The sequence below is a fragment of the Crotalus tigris genome, unplaced genomic scaffold (assembly GCF_016545835.1).
Source record: "Crotalus tigris isolate CLP2741 ecotype Arizona unplaced genomic scaffold, ASM1654583v1 scf7180000017987.690289119674:8195010, whole genome shotgun sequence".
Taxonomy (NCBI): Eukaryota; Metazoa; Chordata; class Lepidosauria; order Squamata; family Viperidae; genus Crotalus; species Crotalus tigris.
In genome coordinates this window covers 6622319-6643773 of record NW_024096758.1, presented here as the reverse complement: position 1 = coordinate 6643773, position 21455 = coordinate 6622319, and the positions used below count along the sequence as shown (strand labels likewise).

General features: G+C 39.5%; 2 protein-coding genes and 1 non-coding gene across 6 annotated transcripts; 1 reads left to right on the top strand and 2 right to left on the bottom strand.

The window, feature by feature from the left end:
* Positions 1–1313: 1313 nt before the first annotated feature.
* BUD23 (BUD23 rRNA methyltransferase and ribosome maturation factor) lies at positions 1314–12726 on the bottom strand. Of its 3 annotated transcripts, none has more exons than XM_039346238.1 (12): positions 12417–12726; positions 10934–10971; positions 8725–8820; positions 7727–7809; positions 7544–7640; positions 7358–7454; positions 6707–6757; positions 5624–5709; positions 4987–5032; positions 4276–4334; positions 3247–3336; positions 1314–1674 (listed from the first exon to the last, which is right to left on the bottom strand). In XM_039346238.1, exons 1-12 carry the CDS (start codon positions 12462–12464, stop codon positions 1620–1622), a joined length of 846 nt encoding a protein of 281 aa, XP_039202172.1. In that variant the 5' UTR covers positions 12465–12726; the 3' UTR covers positions 1314–1619. The 3 variants fall into 3 exon arrangements, with proteins under 3 accessions (XP_039202172.1, XP_039202173.1, XP_039202174.1); XM_039346239.1 differs by having other exon boundaries at positions 12541–12725; XM_039346240.1 differs by lacking the exons at positions 10934–10971; positions 12417–12726 and adding an exon at positions 10739–10918.
* Positions 3911–4049, bottom strand: LOC120309264. Its single transcript, XR_005557045.1, has one exon.
* A 130-nt stretch (positions 12727–12856) lies between the features above and the next one.
* Positions 12857–20153, top strand: TBL2 (transducin beta like 2). 2 transcript variants are annotated; one of them, XM_039346230.1, is made up of 7 exons: positions 12857–13071; positions 14444–14571; positions 17226–17410; positions 17937–18088; positions 18235–18361; positions 18510–18662; positions 19608–20153. In XM_039346230.1, the coding sequence occupies exons 1-7, from the start codon at positions 12921–12923 to the stop codon at positions 20062–20064; spliced, it is 1353 nt and encodes a 450-aa protein (XP_039202164.1). In that variant the 5' UTR covers positions 12857–12920; the 3' UTR covers positions 20065–20153. The 2 variants fall into 2 exon arrangements, with proteins under 2 accessions (XP_039202164.1, XP_039202165.1); XM_039346231.1 differs by lacking the exon at positions 12857–13071 and having other exon boundaries at positions 14443–14581.
* Positions 20154–21455: the final 1302 nt, after the last annotated feature.

Here is a 21455-nt window from a genome sequence, read left to right as displayed (position 1 = left end):
AACCTTGCAATTCCAGAACTAAAACATGGCCAGGTGAAGTTCACACTTGGAAAACCGACTGCTGAGATATTGGCTCTTGTTTTTTCTTCCATAGTAGCCAGTAAATATTGAAAATAACCTCTGTTGAATAGTTATAACCAAGTTTCAATTTTGCTCATGGCAGTTCCCCCACCTTCTGAAACTGTTATGCTGCTTCCTTTATTTCCCCCGGTTTGGGTGACCTTAATTAACTTTTCTACAATCGGCACGGGGGCAATAGCCCTGCTGCAGCACTAAGGCAGCTACTGCTCTCAATTCACACCTTCCTTTGTTGCATGTCACAAGTAGAGCTGTTACTAGTACGTCTGTGCTTTGGGAATCTCTCCAGATACTGAGAGAAAATGTGTCAATCATCTTTAATCTTAAAAAAAAAAAAACCCTCTGAAGTGCCACTGTAGTCTTACCTGTTGCAGTATTCAGCATTCTTGCAGGGGAAGACATTTCACCTACAATGTCATATAGGCCTCCCCAGGAGTTGTAATGTTGCTGTACAATGTGAATTAAGTGCCCTTGTCTCTTGTGGCCCTCAAGTCTCACTTTCCACTTGGGGAATCTGGAACTAATCCTCTATTGCCTCCTTTCTACATTTCAATCTCTCTCTCTCTCTCTCTCTCTTTTTTTTTTTTTTGCTTAATTTGTCCCCAAATATCTTTTCCTCACCACCTCCAAACTTCAGGGGGCAAACAGCTTTCTTTTATGAATGAACTTTTATGTATAATAAAGAATATTTATATCAAATATTTCATCCTTTTGAGTCTTCCGTGAACCAGAACATAGAGGGGGATAAGTTGTACTTACATGATTTCTGAGCTGGTTATACAGAATTTAATTTTAAAGGTGTATACCTTTTGAATCATTTATTATAGCAGATAAGTATTCAGGTTTTCATACTCCTGGAAATGAAAGCAGAACCCCATAGCAAGAAACTAACTAATTTTCTAGTTTCTGATATGATACATACCTTTTTAAAATGTCAGTAGCTAGAAAATCTTAAATAGTGCTGTGTTTCTTAACTGATTTGCTTCTGCTCAGCATAGAGCTCAAAATAAGATGGTGTCCACCAGCACCTTTTTTAAGGCACAGAAGGTAAAATGCTTGATCTCCTAAGCCCAGATTTTTGCTTGTGTTGGTTCTGGTCCAGAATAGCTTTAGGTCACAATATCAATTTTATCATTCCTCCAGCTTTAAAAGCAAACATGGAAATCTCAAAATACATTGGGGGCTATTGGGAGGTGGGCTTGCAGCAGCTTAAACCAACTAGCAATGATGCAGAATCTGTTTCCCAGACTTCATTTAATTGAAAGTTGGAGTAGTAAAACCGACACAATCTGAAACCATGAAAAACCAAAGGAGGCTCTGAGAATCAGGCAGCAAAGAAATAGTGAATTGTTTGGGTCCGATATTCTGTGTGAGAAGTTCTTTTTAAAGAGGCTGGAGCAGAGAAGGGACTGTGGCCAGCCTGGAAGTCTTCAGCAACTTCTGTTCAAATTATCAATCTGCTTCCTCCTGTTCCACTCCACAATGAAACAGCCCAGCTCCCAAAAACTCCGAAGAATTACTTCAGTCCAATTAGCAGGAAGTCAGAAGTGAGGTTTCCGCTTTCGACCTGTGTATTTTGTGTCTGCTCTTACGCTCCTGCAGACAAACCATAAAAGAAAACAAAGTAAGAGTGGGCAAAATGCAGGAAGCAGAGATAAGAGGATTTTTGCAAAACTTCAAGTGCTGGGAGGGGGAGGCGGTGGTGGTGAGGAAATCACATTGACAATTTTGGTAACTGACAATTATCAATGTTTTTTGGAAAGGCAAGAGGCACAAATGGGCATAGAAAGTGGTTGGGATTATGGTCACACATAGGAGGAAGCCAGGTCTTTGGGGGGGGGGGGGAGATTTTCTTTTAAGTAGCTTAAATCTAACTTAGTAGAATAGTATGCTCTATCCTTTTGACTTGGTGTAATAGGAATATAACAGAACAGAATAAAAACTTTGCCACTTTAAATGTACACTAATCAGCATACATTAAAATGAAATTTTGTTGCATTCAGCTCTCAAAAAATACCATTATGTATATATTCACATACACATATATGACATAGAAACATCACAGCCTAGTTTGAATGTATACATATACATGGCAAAGACGGCTGGCATAAGGAACAAAGCTGTTACAGAATCTACTAGTTCTGCTATAAATACTTTGAAACCTCCTCCCAGAGGGGAGCAACAGACACAGACTATGAAGTGTGGGGTCTCTAACAATGCTTCAAGCTCTAAGCACATAGCGCTTATAAGTAGTATCCTGAATAACGGGAAGCGAGCTTCCTATAATCTCAGCTGTCCTTACCACTCTCTGTATGGACCTTCTATCTGAGGCACTGCTATTACCAAACCAGTGATGCAGTTTGTTAAAACTCTCTCAATCATGCCTCTGTAAAAAATGGCCAGGACAGAAGGAGAAAGATGTGCTCTCCTCATCTGATGCAACAAATGCAAACGCTAAAAATAATGTATGAAAAGACCAAGTTGGTGGAGTGGGTTGGTGCGCCATATGAATGACTTACTGGGGATTTAATTGTCTCTCTTCTGTCACAAGATCAAGACAATGTCATAGAGAAGTGTTGTAAAAACAAGACTCCTGGCATTTTGTCTCAATGTCCAGTCTGATTTTCATGAGGGTAGCGGAGACAGTCACCAATCCTGACTTTGATCCTGATCATGCTCCAATAGATTCTCAGCCTTTTGGCAAAGATCGAGTTATTTATTTATTTATTTAAAATAATGATCAACAAAGGAAAAGAAACAATACAATACTGCACTTGAAAATTAAGTGCAGTATAGAGTATAAATTGTGTTCATTGTGGCAAAAATGATACCTGGGAGAGGAAAGGGAAATGCTAACCTTTGCAGTAGCAGCTGCTTTTTCCAGAAAACTGGGAAAAATAGACACAGAAAGTCTGACTAAGCCATCTGCTATTAGATGTTGCCAGCACATTTGGCTGCAAAAGAGATTGCAAGGTGAGCCATGTCACGCAAACACAGCTTTCATATCTGTTTCCTGCCTAAAAATGATAGGAAACTACACCAACAATTCTCAGCAATTTTAGTTGGAGGGATCTGTCAAGGTTCCCCAAAAGGGAGGCCATATTTTGCTCTGAGACAACAAGGGCCTATTCTATGGAACAGAAAGAATCTTGCAGAGTTCAAACTTACTTGCCCTGTCGTCGTCGCCGTTCTTTCTTCTCCAACACCCAGTCTCTACTCTTCTTCACTGACTTCCCTTTGGCATTTCTAAACCGGATCCTTGAGAAAAACAAAAATATTATCAATTGTTTACTTTAGTTCAGTGCGAAGTGGCCTCAGAAACAAAAAACAGAATAGAGCAAACAAGCAACACAAAAATTACCACTTTTTCAAAGGTCCTTCAATGGACTTTAAAAGGTCCTTTAAAAGGTCTACCAACAGGTAGAAAACTGTACAAACTGCTGAAAGTCTTTGTCAATTGTCAACTGGGGCAGTAACTGAGACGGTCCCACTTTTAAAGTAGGCTCATCTTGCCTCCGACAGTGAAAATCAGAATAAAGCCTCAGAGTAGTCCATATAGGAAGATGTGATTTTGCTGAAATGACTAGAATTTAAAAAAAAAAAACTTAGTGGAAATGAAGTAACAACATATGGACTTATTGTACAGTATATTACCATAGTTTAAAAGACCAGTGCAACAAATGACAGAAACTATTCCAACCTTATTGAGGAAGGATGTTGGATTTCATTTTTCTAACTCCCAGCCAGTATTGGGAGAAAACTAGATTAGGTAAGATTGGGCTACATATCCACTAATTCATATAATTACCAAATCAGAGCATTTCCATTACCAGCGTGTCAGAGGCAGGAAAACATGACAATTAGGCTATTGATTACCACGACAATGATCCTCTGGCTATTGCTGTTTGTCTCTCCTCCAAGCCATGAAGAGGGTGAGTGTAGCCTTACACAGCTTTAGGGAGGAGGAGACGTTGCTGATTTGCCTATCAAGCCCACATGCCATAGAAGGTATTCCACTGCAAGCAACACTTGCTTTAGACAACTTGCTTATAGGCTCTTGCTTCTCCCCGTATCCTAAAAGGCAAACCACTCTTGTTCTTATTTTGTAGTTTGGGGTCTGGGGTCAAGAGCAATATAATTCAGTCTGAACCACCCTAAACCCAAAGGTCCTCCTGCTTCCAGTTTTGGTCTTGGTACCTTTCACTGGTGAACTTGGCCTCTGTGGTCTCTTCTTCACTGCACTCTGTACCAAGACCCTGCCAAAGCCACAAAATAAAACAATCCATATGAATTTAATTGAAAGAGAAACACCAACCACGAAAAATGCAACCATCAGCCTTACAATGTAGTCCAGACAAGCACACCCCAAAAATACTGGCTCTAACTTTACCTGAAAAGTTACATTAACAGAATCTTGCAAGTCTGAAAGAATTTCTCTCCCACCTCATCTTTACAATCTAAGAAACTAAAGAGGATTCCTTCTGAGGCATTTGACATGTCCACATTCTGAGGACTCAGCTGCCCTTTGTCTGATGGTTATCTAGTCCCAAGGTCATTCTTACATACCCTTTCAGGGAAGTACGCTTAAGGGATCCAGGCAGTGAACTTAAAAGCCACAGACCATCTTAACTGGAGGCTCAGTAACCATGCTTAGCAGAGATCAGATATTGCTTACATGGACCTGTCATTCTCCAGCAAAAAACAACAACATATCTTTTAGTAAATAAAACACTCTTTAATTTGGCAAGAATTGAAAACATGCCTTTCAAAAGACAAGAATTTAGAAATGAGAGAGGTGCCAGAAGAATTAAAGGCCATCCCATCTATCAACAATATTTCTTTGTCCTTCATTGTGGAAAAGAAGTGTTCTAGATTAAAGCAGTTCAATTTTCCTATCAATTTTATTACCTTTGGTAATGCATCAGTTATGCCAGCAAAGAGACAGAGAAAGTATCTGTAAAAAGAAAGAGATAAGCAGCATACCAAACAACACAGGGAAAGAAGGGAATGTTTTAAATAATTTCTCAAAGGTCAAAGGAGCTACCCTACTAAAAGATGGTGCCATCTACTCTAGCACTGACTTTTAGAAACAATCAAAGATCTCCAGAAGAGAGGGTCTTTTTGACTACCTGAAAGTATTGAATAGTGGTCCTTCCTCATCAAATTATTTTCTAAATGATGTGTCAAGAAAAGAGAAATAATGGACTTATTTCAATGAATTGAGCAGCCCTGCAGAACTGCATTAAATGTCTTGGAATGTTCTATGTCCTTAAATTTTGCACAAGAGCTGAGAAGATTTGAACATGTCTGCCATGTCTGATGAAGGTTTTCTCATGAAAAGCGTCTCAAGAGGAGTCTTTACCTAAATATACACAACATATTAAACCATTTAATTCTCACATGAAGTAGTCAATTATCCAAAAACCTGAAGCTATGCATGCACTGAGCTGATTGCAGAGATTCATATCACTCTTGATCCAAAAACTTCATGCAGTGTGCATTGTGCATTGAAGTACCATCCTCCCCCAGATAGCAAAAGACTTACTTTTTGGCTTTGGTACTATTGGGGTAGTCTACTACCATGCCACCTGTGAAACCCGCCTTCATGGCTTGAGTGGTGATGAGCTCCAGCTGCCAAGAGAAAGAACCTCACTGAATCTGAGATGTTCTCTTCTTAGCAATACAGACCTGCCTTGAGGATGGGACGGGCCAGGCTCCTTCTTCCAACAGAACATTCCATACATCCCATATCCTCCTTTATTATTATAAGGAATTTGCCTCTTTTTGGGGGGGGGTTGCTTCTGCACTTCTACTGGGCATTAGGACAGAGATTGGCAAACTTTTCTGTAAAAGGTCAAATCTTCCCCTCCTCTCTTAACACTGGTATAGCTGGCAGATCTGCAAAAGTGTGGCAGGCATTGAAAGGCACCAGCTTGCCAGCAAGGCGGCTGCTGATGGATGCTGCTGCTCAAGACACCCGACTCCTAGCCCTGCATCTTGCCCTGGGAACTCATTGGCTCAGACTTGGCAATCTGCTTTCTGCCCGCCCACCCATGCACCCACTCACTTTGCAAGCTGCATAAAAAAAACATAACAGATTGTAGTTTGCCAGCCTCTAGATTAGAGGATCACAAGCTCAGTTAGAACTACATTGAATCTATGTGAAGAAATGCCCACTTTAATAACTAAATGCGAGTCATCTTAAAGCTAAACATAATAGGAACATCTTTTCCTTACTCTTTTCCTCTCCTTCCCCAAATTTCCTGTACCATTTCCTTTTCCCCCAGAGAACTTTAGAGATTCCCTGCTCTTTAAAACCAAAGAAGTAAAAAAAAAAAAAACCCAAACAAACATCTGGGCATGGCTTCCTCATGTCTCTGCCTCTTATAAGACAGAAGCTGATATTTGTAGGTTATATGCAGGATATACATTAAAAGATGTGAACAATATTGAAACCATGTGAATTCTCCTAAATTATGCTGCAGAGGTATGAAAAACAGTGAGTTACTTAATCTGTTCAAGCAATCAAGATCAGCTCTTGCTAATCTACCCAATACACACACACAAAAAAAAAACTTCCTACATAAATTTACCTTCTTCTACATTCCCCCAGCCCCAAAGCACAAACCTGTTGAGAGTTTTCTGGGTATAACTGTAGAACAGCGCGGGCTCCTCGGGCCTAGAAAACAAAATGTCAGTTGTATATGAGATCTTGCAATCTGGCCATGATCTTACTTATGAGAAATAAATGTTGAAGTGACCTTATTCCTAATACTTCTCAATCTCGGCAACTTTAACATAAGTGGACTTCAACTCCCAGTTTTCCCCAGCTATCATGGCTTGCTGAGGCATTTTCTGAGTTGGGAGTCCACATATCTTAAAAGTTGCTGAAATTGAGAAACACTGCTCTTGCCTCCAAACCTTCTTTGCTAGGGAAGCCTATCCACTAGGACAGCTGCAATTCCCACTTGAGTTCAAGATCAGTCTTCTTACTGATCTGAACACAGAATGAAGACGGAACTCTTTCCCAAGTTTTCTCAGAATAGCGAGTAAAAGGGGGAAAACAGAATCTGTCTGCTTCATCATTTTTCAAGACATTGCAAATATTTCTGAAATTATATTGCTCCCCCTCTCCCCCTCTTACTTTCCTCCCCTCATACTTTATATACAAGCTAGTTGCCAAGCTGTAAAATACACAGATAGGATTTCTTACCTTCCTTAATCATCAACTTTTGGGGGGGCGGGGGGGGAATTAAACAACAGAAAAACTGAAGTTTACCAGAGCAGTATACAGAGTTGAGAAGAATCGATACAGTCGCTTTGGAGGGCTATGAGTTTTCTTATCGGCATTACACAGCCACTGAACTGCAGAAATACTGCAAGAAAATAATTCAAGGCAGTGAATATGATATTTTCCCTATCTTGTAGTCACTGGATATTGGTATTGCTTGTTACAAATTCTTACCTGATACAGCCATCAAATGTTCCAGGTCGGAATGGAATTCCCTGGCCCATATCTGCTAGCATCAGGTCTCCCTCCACTTCTCTCTCCATGGCTACATCTATTTAGAATAAAGAAAACAGGGCAGTGCCATTTCCCAGGCATGAAAGTTTAGCTAAGGAGAGAGCAAAAAAGAGATCTACTCACCAAGCATTGCTGGACTGATGTCCATGCCAACCCAACAGTGCCCTTCCTCAGAGATATAATCACCACTTAAGCCAGAGCCACAACTGATAGGAAAAGCACAGTTAGGATGAATAAACATCTGCTCTCTTTTTCACTAAACAAGACAGGGTGAAGAATCAAGAAATGTTAAACTGCATGAAGATATACTGTGCTACTCAAAAACATCTGCTAAGTTTTTTTTTTTTTTTTGGATCAAAGCAAAGCTACCCTAAATGCAGAACACACTGATTTTAAAATGATATGGTTAACGGGAGAGGGAAAGAACTGCTTTACTTCAAGAATTTACAACTGTTTGAAAGGTGACTTAAATTTACAAACACTCTCCCCCCTCTTATAATTCTATTGATCACACTGTTGAATCAGGGTAATAACCTATTTCATTGATTCCTTGTCCCCAAAATTGCCAATTTCAGGACATAATATGTCAGTATAGGCAAGGCAAACTTTGATTTGGTTATTGATACCACAGTGATATTCTAATACTCAATTTGCATATTTATTTCCATCTGGAGGGACATCAGACAGCATTTATTGGATGATGAACTGCAGCTAAATGGTACAGCACAGTTTGATTGGGAGGGAGGCAACCCAACATTCTATGTTTCAAATTTTAAATATGGAAAAAATCTCAGATTGGTGGTCACAGGGAAGCCATCATTCTACCTTCAACCTCACAGAGATACTTTCAGGGGAATGTAACAATGGACTTAATGGGCCCTGATTCAACACTGAGCATTTAAAGTTAATTGCTGCTCTCCTAAAGAAGGGTTTTTGATATATAGCCAGTCATGCTTTAAGGTGACTTTGAAAATTTAGATATTAAAAGAAGTTTAGAGCTTATATTGATTGGGTGGGCAGGCTATGCAAACATGGTATCACTTCCTAGGAAATACACTTTAAAAATAAACCCATTCCTATTCTGGTAGATTAATCCCTTAAGAATAAGGCAACAAATTTACCCAACATCCAGCAAAAAACATGGACGATTGTCTGGGAGACCCAGCAATTCCACTGCCCGTTCAGACATCTGAGACTGAATCTCAATCATTCGAGAGCTGGAAGATGGAAATTAAATACATGAGTGCCTCAAGGAAAAATATACAGCACAGCATTCCTCTTGAATACTTACAGGAAAATGTAAGCTTCTTTTTAACTCATTCTTGAAATTGCATGAAGATGCTTATGCACAGACAATAAGCAATCTATTCCAAGTACTCAGGAGAAGAAATGGTACATGGTGGTACAGTGGTCAGAATGCAGTATTGCAAGCTAACTCTGCCCACTGCCAGCAGTTCGATTCTCAACCGGCTCAAGGTTGACTCAGCCTTCCATCCTTCCGAGTTCGGTAAAGTGAGGACCCAAAATTGTTGGGGGGAATATGCTGACTCTGTAAACCAGAAGTCCACAACCTTTTGGGCATCAGGGACTGGTTCCGTGGAGAGAGGTTTTTTCCACGGACCAGAGGGAGCATGGTTTTGTGTGCTGTCTGCATCCCGTGGATGGGGCTTTGTTTGTTTGTGCAGACCGGTTGCTGTCATGCCGCGGACTGGTAGTGGTCCACGGAACAGGGGTTGGGGACCCCTGCTGTAAACCACTTAAGAGAGCGCTGTAAAACACTATGTAGTGGTATATAGGGCTAAATGCTATTGCTATTGCTACATTAAGAAATACAAGGTGGCCAATCCACTATGATTCTTTAAGGTGGTTTCAATTCTCTTCCCTTTCAGTCCCCCCCCATACAGAATAGGGAGAAACAGAGGCTGCTAACAACCATGAGGCTACATAGGTTTCTCTCCATATGAATGTGCCAAATGGACAAATGTTTTTCAAACTCTCAGAATAAACTTACCATAATTCCTTTTAGGGAATCATTCCCTTTACAGCAACACACTCAAGAACCTTTCATGATGGCACTTCTATTTCCATTCTGCAAAAGAGCCTTATTTCCCTTGCCACATTCACACCAAACTCTGTAACTGCAATTTAACTGTGATATGGGAAGCTCTGTCTGACTACCTTCTTTGTAATATTCTGATAGTTTTAATCTATTTTGATCCATATTTCAGTAAAAAAAAGATACAAATAAATTTTCAAGAGTACTCTGTTTCAAGTACAATATGTCTAAATCTGAGGAGACATAGATCTCAGAGAAATCTGACAATGTACTGTATTTCAAAAACTCTAAATGTATTTTGTAACTAATAACCTAATGGCTTAAATAAAATGAAGATATATTAACATTGCTTAATATACAGTGTAGCTTATACATTATATACATTAAATATGATGTACTGTGAAACCCAATGGATTTTATTTTAATTAGCTATTTGGAAATTTTAACTGATGGGCTATGTCAGTAGTAGCGAACCTATGGCACGGGTGCCAGAGGCGGCACTCAGAGTCCTCTCTGTGGGCACGCGCGCCGTCGCCCCAGTCCTAGGCCTTCAGCTGGGTTTTATAAAACCTTTTCGCTTTAGGCCTCTGCCGTCATGTGCAAAAAAAAAAAAAAAGGTTCCATCAATCAGTCAATTTCAACTTCTCACGGAAAAAAAAAAAAAAAAGATCTCGCAAAGTTGGAATTGATTGATTGAACTTTTTAGTCTCACCCAGTCTGCCATTACCACCGCAGCCACACCCAGCCAAAGGGCCACACCCACCGGGCACCCGACGATGCATAAGTGGGTTTTGGGTTGCAGTTTGGGCACTCGGACTCTAAAATGTTCGCCATCACTGCTCTAAACCAATTCAGCACACCGGGCTTATCTAGCCACTAGATTTGTAACTGATCTGCTCAAATATTTTGTATGAATGCAACCACTCTGCCTACGGTACTAAGGTCTTCTCTTCTGATGAATTCTTATTAGAAATTGAAAATCACCCACAAAACATATCATAGGCAGATCTCATCATTTTAAAAACCAAGGCAGGGGAATTGGGAAGCATTTGTAAACCACAGTGGAGGAAATAACCTACCCAGGTTTCAAAACCAACCATTACTGTGCAATTGCACAGATTCACTGATGTTTTGGGTTGCAGTTTGGGCGCTCAGACTCTAAAAGGTTCGCCATCACTGGGCTATGTGCCATGCGAATGCTATGGTTGATTTGAGTTTTAAAAATATATAAATTCTATAAATAAGCTGCTTCTCACAGCCTAAGATTGCCTTACTTATGTGTGTATTTCCGAGCTTCAGCTTCATCATAGAACTAGGGGGGAAAAGAAAAGAGAAATGTGTAAAGGGAAATCACAAAAAAGGTGTTGTTAGATTAATTCAAAAGCTATCGTCCTTCCTGTGGAAAGGTCATTAAAGAGAGATTAAAACAATTCATCTGTTAGATTATGTCTTGCATATAACAGATTTTTTCTTTTCACTCCTGATTATCTCATCTTAATTTTTTTTCCTGCCAATAATACAATTTGACATAGACAAGTTATTTTTTTTACTGCTCCTATAGAACTGGGATTTCACTTTAAATTACCAAGAGATCATAAACAGACCCTGTGCTATTTTCCTCCACCTAATCACTTCCTAGTACAGAGGTCCCCAACCTTTTGGACACCAGGGACTGGTTCCGTGGAGAGAGGTTTTTCCGCGGACCAGAAGGTGTGTGGTTTTGTGTGCTGCCTGCATCTCGCAGATGGGGCTTTGCTTGTTTGTGCGGCCCGGTTGCTGGCATGCCGTGGCCCAGTACTGGTCCATGGACCGGGAGTTGGGGACCCCTGTCCTAGTACATTACAGTTGCCAGCTAGCTGCTTCCTTGAGCCTCATAACAGCAGAACACCAACAGCCCTATTTGTTCCTAGAAGCAGAAACTGGAAAAACAATGTGCTTCCAAAAATGGAAAATCTATTCAACTGTTTTAGATAAGTGACTCCTTCAATATATGTTTGGCCCCCAGAAAAGGCAGTGTATTTCAGAGTTTAGATGAAAGGCTGGACCTGTAACCCGAGTCAAAGCAAGATGGAAATAAGGAATAACAGTATTTAAGAACTTGACTGGATTTATTTTATTTTATCCTCCTTTCCATGGTGACCAACCAGAAGCCCAAGAAACAATACCATAGGATCTTTAAACAAAAAGTTCCCCTTGTTCTTCATTACATTGAATGTCAGAATGCAAACACTGGAAGACAATGAAATAATCCAGTTCAGCGTTCAGGGATTTAATGCATTGCATTTACTTGTTTGGTGGGCTAAGAAAGTACCATTCCAGGCTGCTTCTACTAATTGAGATAAGAGCAGCACAAACAATATAACATGTCTGATTACATTACTTTCCAAAGCTGTATAACTGGGGAATCTCATTCAGAAATGGAGCTTCTGGATTAGGAGTGGGCTATTCCAATCCCTTCCAGAGTATAACTTTGAAAGAATTACCATTCCTAATAGTCAGCCTTCTATTTCTTACACTTGTTCTGGCATCTAGGTCGTATTTCAATTTTTATGCATCAATAGCTACGTTATTTTCTTTGCCAAAGACCCCAAGGAGCATGCAGTGAGCAAATCAGCAGAGTTCTAAAGAACGGGAAATGTAGCATTGAGCTTCCATTGGTTAGCTCTGAAGACTGGCGAACAAGAGGATTACCACCCCTTCCCTATGAAACAGTGCGTTTCCCCCCTCTATTGCTACAAGGCTTATTTCTTTTCTCACCAGCTCAGCGGGGCCGCGATGCTCAGGCCTCTTTCCGCAGGCTGCCATGCTGCCTACCTTCGTACGTCACACCCTTACATGAGATCGACTATGTTAGAATTACAGAGCTAGGAAAATTGCTCACCACACCCTGGTTAGAGACAGCCGAGTTCTAATTTGACACGAATGACTAGCAACGTTTCTAGTCCTCAGGACATAATTACTGCTGTACTACTTCTCACAGTCAGGTGGAATCGGTCTAAAGCTAACAAATAAAGCAGAGATTTGTAAGCTCCCGATTAACTCAAACTATCCGTAGTGCCTTCCTTAATATATATCTATTTGCCAAAGCGACGCGCATGCGTCTTCAGTGACTCGCGGAGGTAGGGCCAAGCTCAGACGGGGGCGCGCACGCAACGGAAGACACACCAATACTTGCCGCTGCTTGCAGCGCGCGCGCTCCAGTCGAGCTCGGGCCCGCCTCCGCTGAGGTGAGCGGGAGGAGGCTACCGCCGCTGCTGGAGGATGGGGGAGGCGGTTGTGTCTGCGACGCTGGTGGGCCTCTCGCTGGTCCTCGGGGCCGTAGTTTTATGGGGATTGCTGTTCTTTTTAACGCGGTGGACGAAGGCTGCGCCAGGCAAGGAGGACGGGGCGAAATTGAGCGGGACGCCTGACGGTAAGCGAGGTCGAAGCTTGGAAGCCGCGCCGCCCGCTCTCTGCTGGGCGGGGTTTGCGGCCACGTTTCCATCTTGCGCAAGAAATGAGCCGTGGCAGCTCCGATTTAAAAGTTGCCTTCTAAGGTGCTGCGCATTATTGTTTTCGTTATCGTTGTTAGCACGGCCTTGTGACTAGAACTAGATTACAGAAGCATGTCTGGCTAGCAGGGCATTGAGTCAGTCTAATACCTATTTGAAAGTATTCGTCTGGGACTTGGAAACTTGGTTTCAAACCCTAAATCAGAGATACATTGGATCTGTCATTTTCACTGGAAGGAATGAAGGAATTGGTCTCAGCAGAAAAGCGAAGGGGGCAAGTAATATTAAAAACACATCTGAAGTATTGCCTCGGATGTCAGGATTGGAATGTATAAGGGTGCAGCTGGCTTCACGTCGCTGTGCCTGCGCCATCACATTGAGGAAATTCCAGTTTGCTTAGATCTTGTAAAAGGAAGCTTCATCAAGCAAGCTGGTGTGTGGGCTTTTTGGACTTCCAAGCAGAGATCTTTTCTAGACTTGTACGGTGGGAATTAACTCTGGAATGTGGTTAATAGAAAACTCGTGTTCAGCAAAAAGTGTTTTTCAATCTAGTCTAGTCAACTTTGAGATGAGTGGAATTCTAGTCTCAGTGGCCTTCATAATAAGTACTTAACTACGGTAGGGAGATCTTGCAGTTGCTTTTCCCAGTGTGCTAAGCTAGCAATAAACGTGATTTTCCTTTTCTTTGGTGGCTTAATATGTTGTGCAAATCCAGCTTGTTTGGTTAAGTTATGGTTCTGTCAGCGTATTGTGCAAATTAGTGGGTAATTTACTCACCATATTATGATATAATGGGAATCCAGCCATTGGGTTTTGATAACAAAATGGGAGAAGAATGAATGCTGTGTGCCATTTTGAGCTCATTGGATGATAGCTAGAAAAAAATCTTAAATGACAAAGATTTATTCTTACATGCACTGCTGTGGTGGAATGTAATCAGGAGTCACAGAAGGGAGGGGCTGCCTCCCAGAAGGTAAAGAGGCAGGGGAGCTTGGAATGTTTGGTAGGCAGGAAGAGGGCTAAGATGGCTCCTTCCCAGAGTACAGGTAGTCATCTACTTACAACAGTTAATTTAGTGATCAAAGTTACAATGGCACTGAAAAAAATGACTTGTGTTGTTCACATGACTGTTGCAGCATCCCTATGGTCATATGATCAAAATATGGATACTGCAAGCTACTTATTTTTTGTTGTGCTAAGCTGATAATTGAAAAAAAATGCTATTAGTGATTCAAACAACAGTTAAAACCAATTGGTTCTTGATTTAAGTTTTTCTTCAAATGTATTCCTCAGATCAAAATGTGAATGGTGATGCAGCCAGCAAAACAGCAGGCCTGAAAAAGCTGAAACAACAGCGAATTCGAAAAGAGAAGCCCCAACAGCATACTTTCACACACCCACTTCTGGCTTCAGCCCTCAAGGTGAGCTCTGGTGGGTAACATATTCTTACTGTTATTTCACCTTTTTTTTCTTCAGTTGATTATACATGTGTCTGCCACCTGGCCTTCTTTTATTCTCTGCTGTAATAGAGATGACTAAAGTTGCAGTAATAATTGGAAGTTTAAACGTGAAGTTAGAAAAATAACTGAACACTTCTTTTTTTTGTCAATATTTTTTATTAATTTTTTTTCCTATCAACCTATGTTAATTTTTCCAATCAACAAGTTGTCTGGAGTTTGCTAAGCTAATACATGTTCAATTCCTAATCCTTCATTCTTTTCTCTAACCAAGAATAAAATAAATTCCAAATTTGATAGTAGTCCGTATCTTCTTTGTCTTTCAGCCTCATAGTTAGTCTGTCCATCTCTGCACATTCCAATATTTTCATGATTATTTCTTTCTCTGATGCCAATCCTTCATTCTTCCAGTATTGTGCAAAAATTATTCTCACTGCTGTGGTAATATGTAGAATTAAATATAATTTCTGCTTATTAGTCTTTTCAGACATAATGCCTAGTAAAAAAAGTTCAGGTTTAAAATCCACTTGTTTGCCCAATATTTTTTCTAACCACATATGTATGCTTTTCCAATAGGCCTTTGCCTTCCCACATGTCCACCAAATATGATAATACGTGCCTATGTTGTGTTTACATTTCCAACATCTATCTGACATATTTTTAAACATTTTTGCTAATCTTGCTGGTGGAAGGTGCCATCTATAAAACATTTTATACAGATTTTCTTTATATGAAGTTGACATTGTTAATTTATAGTTTCTCTCCCATAACATTTGCCATTTTTCTAATTCTTTATCATAACCAAATTTTTTTGCCCATCTTATTGTTTCTTTCACTTGTTCACTTTCCATATCTAAAATTAACAAAAAATTATACATTTTCTTAATTAATTTCTCATCTGAGGTTAACAAAATCTTATCAAACACATTTTGATCCTTGTAAAATCCATACATGTTTACATCTTTTTCATATCTACTTTGTATCTGCAAATATGTCCAGCAGGACAAATTTATTCCTAAATTTTCCAATTCTTGTTTAAATTTTAATTTCCCATCAATATCTAAAATATTTTTATATGTCCATACTTTTTCAAAGTCTACCAGATTCGGATGTATGAATGCCTCCATCGTTGATAGCCACCCTGGAATTTTTGAATATATTTTAGCTTTAATTTTTTCCCATACTGTTAACAAGGCATTTCTTACAAAATGATTTTGAAAGTACTTATGAACTCTGTTTTTCCCGTACCATAAAAAAGCATGCCACCCCAATTGTAAATCATGTCCCTCTAAATGCAATAACCTTTTATTTCTGAGTGTTATCTACTCTTTCACCCATGTTAACACAGATGCTTGATAATACAATGTCCATTCCAGCAACCCAAAACCTCCATTTTCCTTAGCATCTTGTAATGTTTTCATCTTAATTCTAGCTTTTTTCCCCTGCCAAATAAAGTTCAAAACCAATGAATTTAAATTTTGAAAGAATTTTCTCTCAAATTTTATCGGAATCGTTTGAAATAAAAATAAAATCTTCGGCAACACGTTCATTTTTACTGTAGCAATTCTTTCTAATATTGACAGTTGGAGATTTTTCCATCTTTCCAAATCTAGCTTTATTTGCTTCAATAATTTTATATAATTGTCTTCTTTTATTGACGAACACTTAGCCAAAAAATGAATACCTAAATATTTAACTTTTTTCACTATTTGTACCTCTGTTTTCTCTAGTATTTGCTTTTTTTGTTTATCTGTGAGGTTCTTTACTATTACTTTAGTTTTATCTTTATTTATTTTTACTCCTGCCACTTCTCCATATTCTTCTATCTTAAAATAACTGAACACTTCTGTCATCTCTTATTTGTTTCCAAAATCTTGTGAAATCAAAATTCATAACTGTACTATTCAGTAGTAACAGTGAATATTTCTGGAAAAATTGACCAGGTTGCTCTCAAAAAGGATTGGGTTCACATTGTATAGCTTTCATTTTCTAGGACCTGCCTCTTCTACACCCTGCACCATGGGGTGTGCTTTGAGTGTAATTACTTTATCTGTTTTTCATTTTGAAATCTTCAGCTACTGTGCAGAAATAAACAGTTTCAGGATATGAAAAAGCAGAGCCCATCCTGCTCACATCTTTACCATTGTATCTTACAAGCATTTTACTTTAGCTGAGTATATCTACTTGTCCAAAAAGATAAGTGGGAATCCAACTGTTTACTGGGTGATCCATAGCAATTCTCCTGGTTTTGTTAAAAGATAGATCACAGAAGAAAGCAAAGAGTTTTGAGATTAAAACAGTCTACGTTTTCTTTTCCAATTTCATTAAGTATATCTTGACTCCAAAACAATTTACCCTGATCACTATTTCACAGTTGAATTAGCCTATTCTGAGGTTGGAAAGTTTGTGATAAAATTGGAAAAGATGTTTAAAGGTCATGAGGTTTCTGCTTCCTTGACTGGATATTTATATTCTTCTTTCTTATATCCACAATTTTCAAATAAATCCTTTTTTTAGAATTCTAAACTGCTTTTTGGCTTCTTACATAACAATCTCCAGTATAAAAGACACCTGGATTTATTCAGAGGCTAAAAGCTAATTTTCTTTGTATTCTGCAGGGCCACAGTGGAAATGTCACCTGCCTGGACTTCAGCAGTAATGGGAAATATTTGGCATCCTGTTCTGATGACCGTACAGTGCGTATCTGGAGTACCAAAGACATTTTGGAGAGGGAACATCGCTGCATGCGGGTTAATGTGGAACTGGACCATGCTACCCTAGTCCGCTTCTTCCCAGACTCCAGGTAGGATGGGGATTTGGATAATATCCTTTGCGTTACCTGCTTACCTGTAACCTACCCTAATCCTAAAGGAAAATGGGCAGCGTGTACAATCAAAACAAGAAGAGTATAATAAAAACTAAACTGAAAAAGGGTTTTAGGAAACTTTGTAGGAAGAGCATTGCAAAAAGGACAGGCTGACCTGAATTGTTTCAGTCACATAATGTATGCATACGGGTAGATATATATACTTTCTTTCGAGAGCAGGCAACAGCATTTCATTTTTAATGTGGGCCAGTGTGCTCGTAGTAAAAAATTACAGTAAAGGTTTTTTAAAAAGAGTCTGCAGATTTTGTCTTGCTGTGATTCCTTTTTGCAGAAAAGCAGCCAAGAAGCAGTAAGAAATGAAGCTAGTCTGAAGTTGCAAACATGGAAGCATTTTCACATGTTTCACAAATCATGATGAGTGGATGTTATATGACTGCCAAGCAGAGCAGCTTCTTCCTTGTGCTCGTTATGTTGCTTATATGCCTTTCTTTTCTTCGCTCAGAGCTTTCATTGTTTGGTTGGCAAATGGAGACACCCTCAGCGTTTTTAAAATGACAAAGAAAGAGGATGGCACTTTTACATACATCGCAATCCCAGAAGAATTTCCAAAGCAGCACAAGGCTCCTATCATCAATATTGGCGTTGCTGATACAGGTATGAAAGCTGTCTTTTGAACAGCCTAGCTCACAACTAAAGAGAATGGTTCAGCTTTATTTCCTTAATTTGCTTGGTTTCCTGAATATATGTAGCTGCATCAGCCTGTCAGAATTGTACCCTTACCTTTGCCCTTTATTCCCCAGGGAAATATATCATGAGTGCCTCCAGTGACACCACCATCCTAATCTGGGACATGAAGGGGGAAATTCTGGCTAGCATCAACACCAACCAGATGAACAACACCTTTGCAACTGTGTCACCATGTGGGAGGTAAGGAAGGACAGTCACTTGCTTACATTTCCTTCTATTATGTCAGAAGAATAGAGATGTGTTCTTTGTGCTCTAAATAATACTGAAGAACAGAGAAGCGGCAGCTCACAAAATGGTTCTATTCATTTTGGCATTTCCTTTCCTCTAGGTTTGTTGGTTCATGTGGATTCACTCCTGATGTAAAGGTGTGGGAAGTGTGTTTCAGCAAGAGTGGAGATTTCCGGGAAGTGATCAGAGCCTTTGACCTGAAGGGGCATAAGGCTGGCGTGTATTCCTTTGCTTTTTCCAATGACTCTCGGCGGTGAGAAGCTATCTCTTCATTTTTATGGACTAATAACATTTTTATAAGAACTGGTTCACATCTTACCTTTGAATCCTCTGTCTAGTTTTCCTGATACCCTTGGTGTGAGGAAGAAAAGGCCCTTCGGAGTTGCTTCCTTCCTCTTTATAAACTAATGGAGGAATCTCCTTTGAAGATTAAGTGGCTATGTTCCCACAATATATTTAGCCAGCTTAAATCAGAACTTAACAAATGGATTCAGACAACTTGCTAAGTTTGATTAATTTGAGGTTAGGGTTATGTTGTTTCAATCATTTGACTCACAATTTTATGTATTTTGTGGACTCAGAAAATATATTAAATTATGAATGAATTAAGTACATGCAATTAATAAGTGACCCATTCTTCATCACTGCCCCTTGTTAATAGGTTCTCAGTTGGTTAATTTAGTAGGATTTATAGCCCAGTGTTTCCTAAATGTGGCTATATTGCTAGGGCAATTGAGTTTGCTCTCCTGCAGTTTTTTTTACAGTTTTTAATTTTGTTGTGCAGTTTATTATAAGTTTAGAATTATTTTGTTATATTGTTTTATGTTAACTTGGGAATGACTCAGAGTCACATATACGTCAAATAAATCAATCCTCAGGAAACTAAAAATAGATACACTCTAGCACTAACAAGCCTTAAAACTTAAAACATTCCTGAAGGATATTTGAGTTTTATCAGATCTGTTGAAGGCATCTATATCATACATACTGAGTATGTCTATATGCATAACCATTTCCCAAATTTATGATGTGAATTAGGTAATCATGGGGAGGTCTATGGTTAGCTTCTGGACATTAGAACTGAAAAAAAGAAGCATAAGTTACAAGAAGGTGATGGACCCTACTGGAGCCAAGCCAATACATTCATCTAACTATTAACTTGAAATTGCTAAATGATGCCATTCTCTAACCCTAATAGGATGGCAACAGTTTCAAAGGATGGCACTTGGAAGTTCTGGGACACAGATGTTGAATACAAGAAACAACAGGATCCTTACCTGTTGCTGACAGGCAGTTGCAAGGTAACAGAACCCTGCCGTATTGCTCTGGCTCCTGATGCACGGGCAGTGGCCATTTCCAGCAGCACCAGCATCTTTGTTTATAACACCCAGCGAGGAGAGGAGGAAGAGTGCTTTGAAGGTGTTCATGGAGAGCACATAGCAGACTTAGCCTTTGATGTGAACAGTCGCTTCTTGATTTCCTGTGGGGACCGAGCCATCCGTGTCTTCCACAACACAACTGGATATCGGGCTGTGGTGGAAGAAATGAAGACACTGCTGAAAAAGGCTTCTAATGAGTCTACTAAGCAGAGACTGCAGCAACAAATAACAGATGCCCAGAGTGCGCTGGATAGTATCTATGGCAAGAAGAAATGAATTGCTCCAAAGAGCATGTTTTCTGTGCAAGCTTGGGGTTAATTTTTTTAAATATGTAGAATGAGAACTAATAAAACAATTTTTGCACAGCTGTTGCTTCCTGGGATTTCCTGAAAACTTTTTAGAACGAGGAAGACAAGACAGTTTTTGTCTTGGGAAATTCAAGAGATGTCCTGCTGTTTTACCGTAATTGTCAATTGGTGCGTAAGGTGGAGTCACATCGAAGTGACTTTCATCCCCCATGCATCTTGGACATTCTGAGAATTCTTAGTGTTATTATTTCAGAGGGCAAAAGAAGCTGAAAAGGTGTCTTCACAAAAGAATTTGAAAATAACACCCATGAATTCTAACATTTTGGAAATCAGTTAATATCTAACTCTTCTTACTAGGTAGGTGCAAAATACTGCAGCTCAGACCATCCTTAATTTGAAACAAGCTGCTTTGAGTTCAAACAGTTGTTTTGACCAGTTGGGAAGTCCCCCTCCCAAATGCTTTTGAAGAGCTCAAAAAAGGATGTTTTAAACTCAAGTAGAAAGTTTTATACTGAAATATTTTGAATCCAGATGTTTTGCATATCACTATCTTATCTATGCAATCATTACTTTTAATTAGAATTTTGTAGAAACATAATAAAAAAAAACTACCGTATATGCCGGCGTATTAGGCGACCCGGCGTATAAGACGATCCCCATCTTTGTCGCCGAGCCGCATTCCTAGAACGTCGTCTTATACGCCGGAAACTACCAGTATTTCCGGCGTATAAGACAACCCCCGTCTTTGGCGCTGAATTTAGCGCTTCCGGAAGTCGTCTTATACACCGGCATATACGGTAGCTAAATGTTATCTGCATTACAATCAATTCGATTTTGAGAGTTGTTGTGGATTCTCTGATACATACTTTCCTGAAAAGGATGGGCTTGGTATATTTAAATAGCTTTCTCATTGTTAGATTATAAACAAGAATAAACATAAAATACAGAAATATGATAGTCCTCAACTTATGACGAGGCACTTAACTGCTGGAAATTATGATGGGTTCAGAAATGGGTGATTTCCCACCTATAAAGCACTTCTGGCTGTTTTAAAATGTGCCCCCCCTCACCGTCATATGACTGCCTTCCAGGTGCTTGGCAGCTGCTCACCTTTACAACTAATTACAGAATTTTATTATGTGAGCATGATTTATGACTTTTTTTTGCCAGTTTTGGCAAAAACTGCCCATTTAAATCAATGGGTTTATACTTATGACTTGCAGTGTTCCTTTAATGACTGCCATAAACAAATGTTGTAAAACAGGTTCCAGTCACATGGTTGCCCCAACTTATTACCATAACAACTTACTACTGGAAATCCAGTCCCAATTGTTGTAAGTCAGGGACTATAAAATCAGA

Excerpts from the sequence above, each read along its gene's own strand:
- TBL2 (XM_039346230.1), top strand. The coding sequence starts at position 12,921 with ATGGGGGAGGCGGTTGTGTCTGCGACGCTGGTGGGCCTCTCGCTGGTC. Across the intron at positions 14,572-17,225 it reads TTCTGGCTTCAGCCCTCAAG|GGCCACAGTGGAAATGTCAC; the intron begins GTGAGCTCTGGT and ends TGTATTCTGCAG. Across the intron at positions 18,089-18,234 it reads TATTGGCGTTGCTGATACAG|GGAAATATATCATGAGTGCC; the intron begins GTATGAAAGCTG and ends TTTATTCCCCAG.
- BUD23 (XM_039346238.1), bottom strand. The coding sequence starts at position 12,464 with ATGGCAGCCTGCGGAAAGAGGCCTGAGCATCGCGGCCCCGCTGAGCTG. Across the intron at positions 8,821-10,933 it reads GCTCGGAAATACACACATAA|CTCTCGAATGATTGAGATTC; the intron begins GTAAGGCAATCT and ends TCCATCTTCCAG. Across the intron at positions 7,455-7,543 it reads ACATTTGATGGCTGTATCAG|TATTTCTGCAGTTCAGTGGC; the intron begins GTAAGAATTTGT and ends ATTTTCTTGCAG.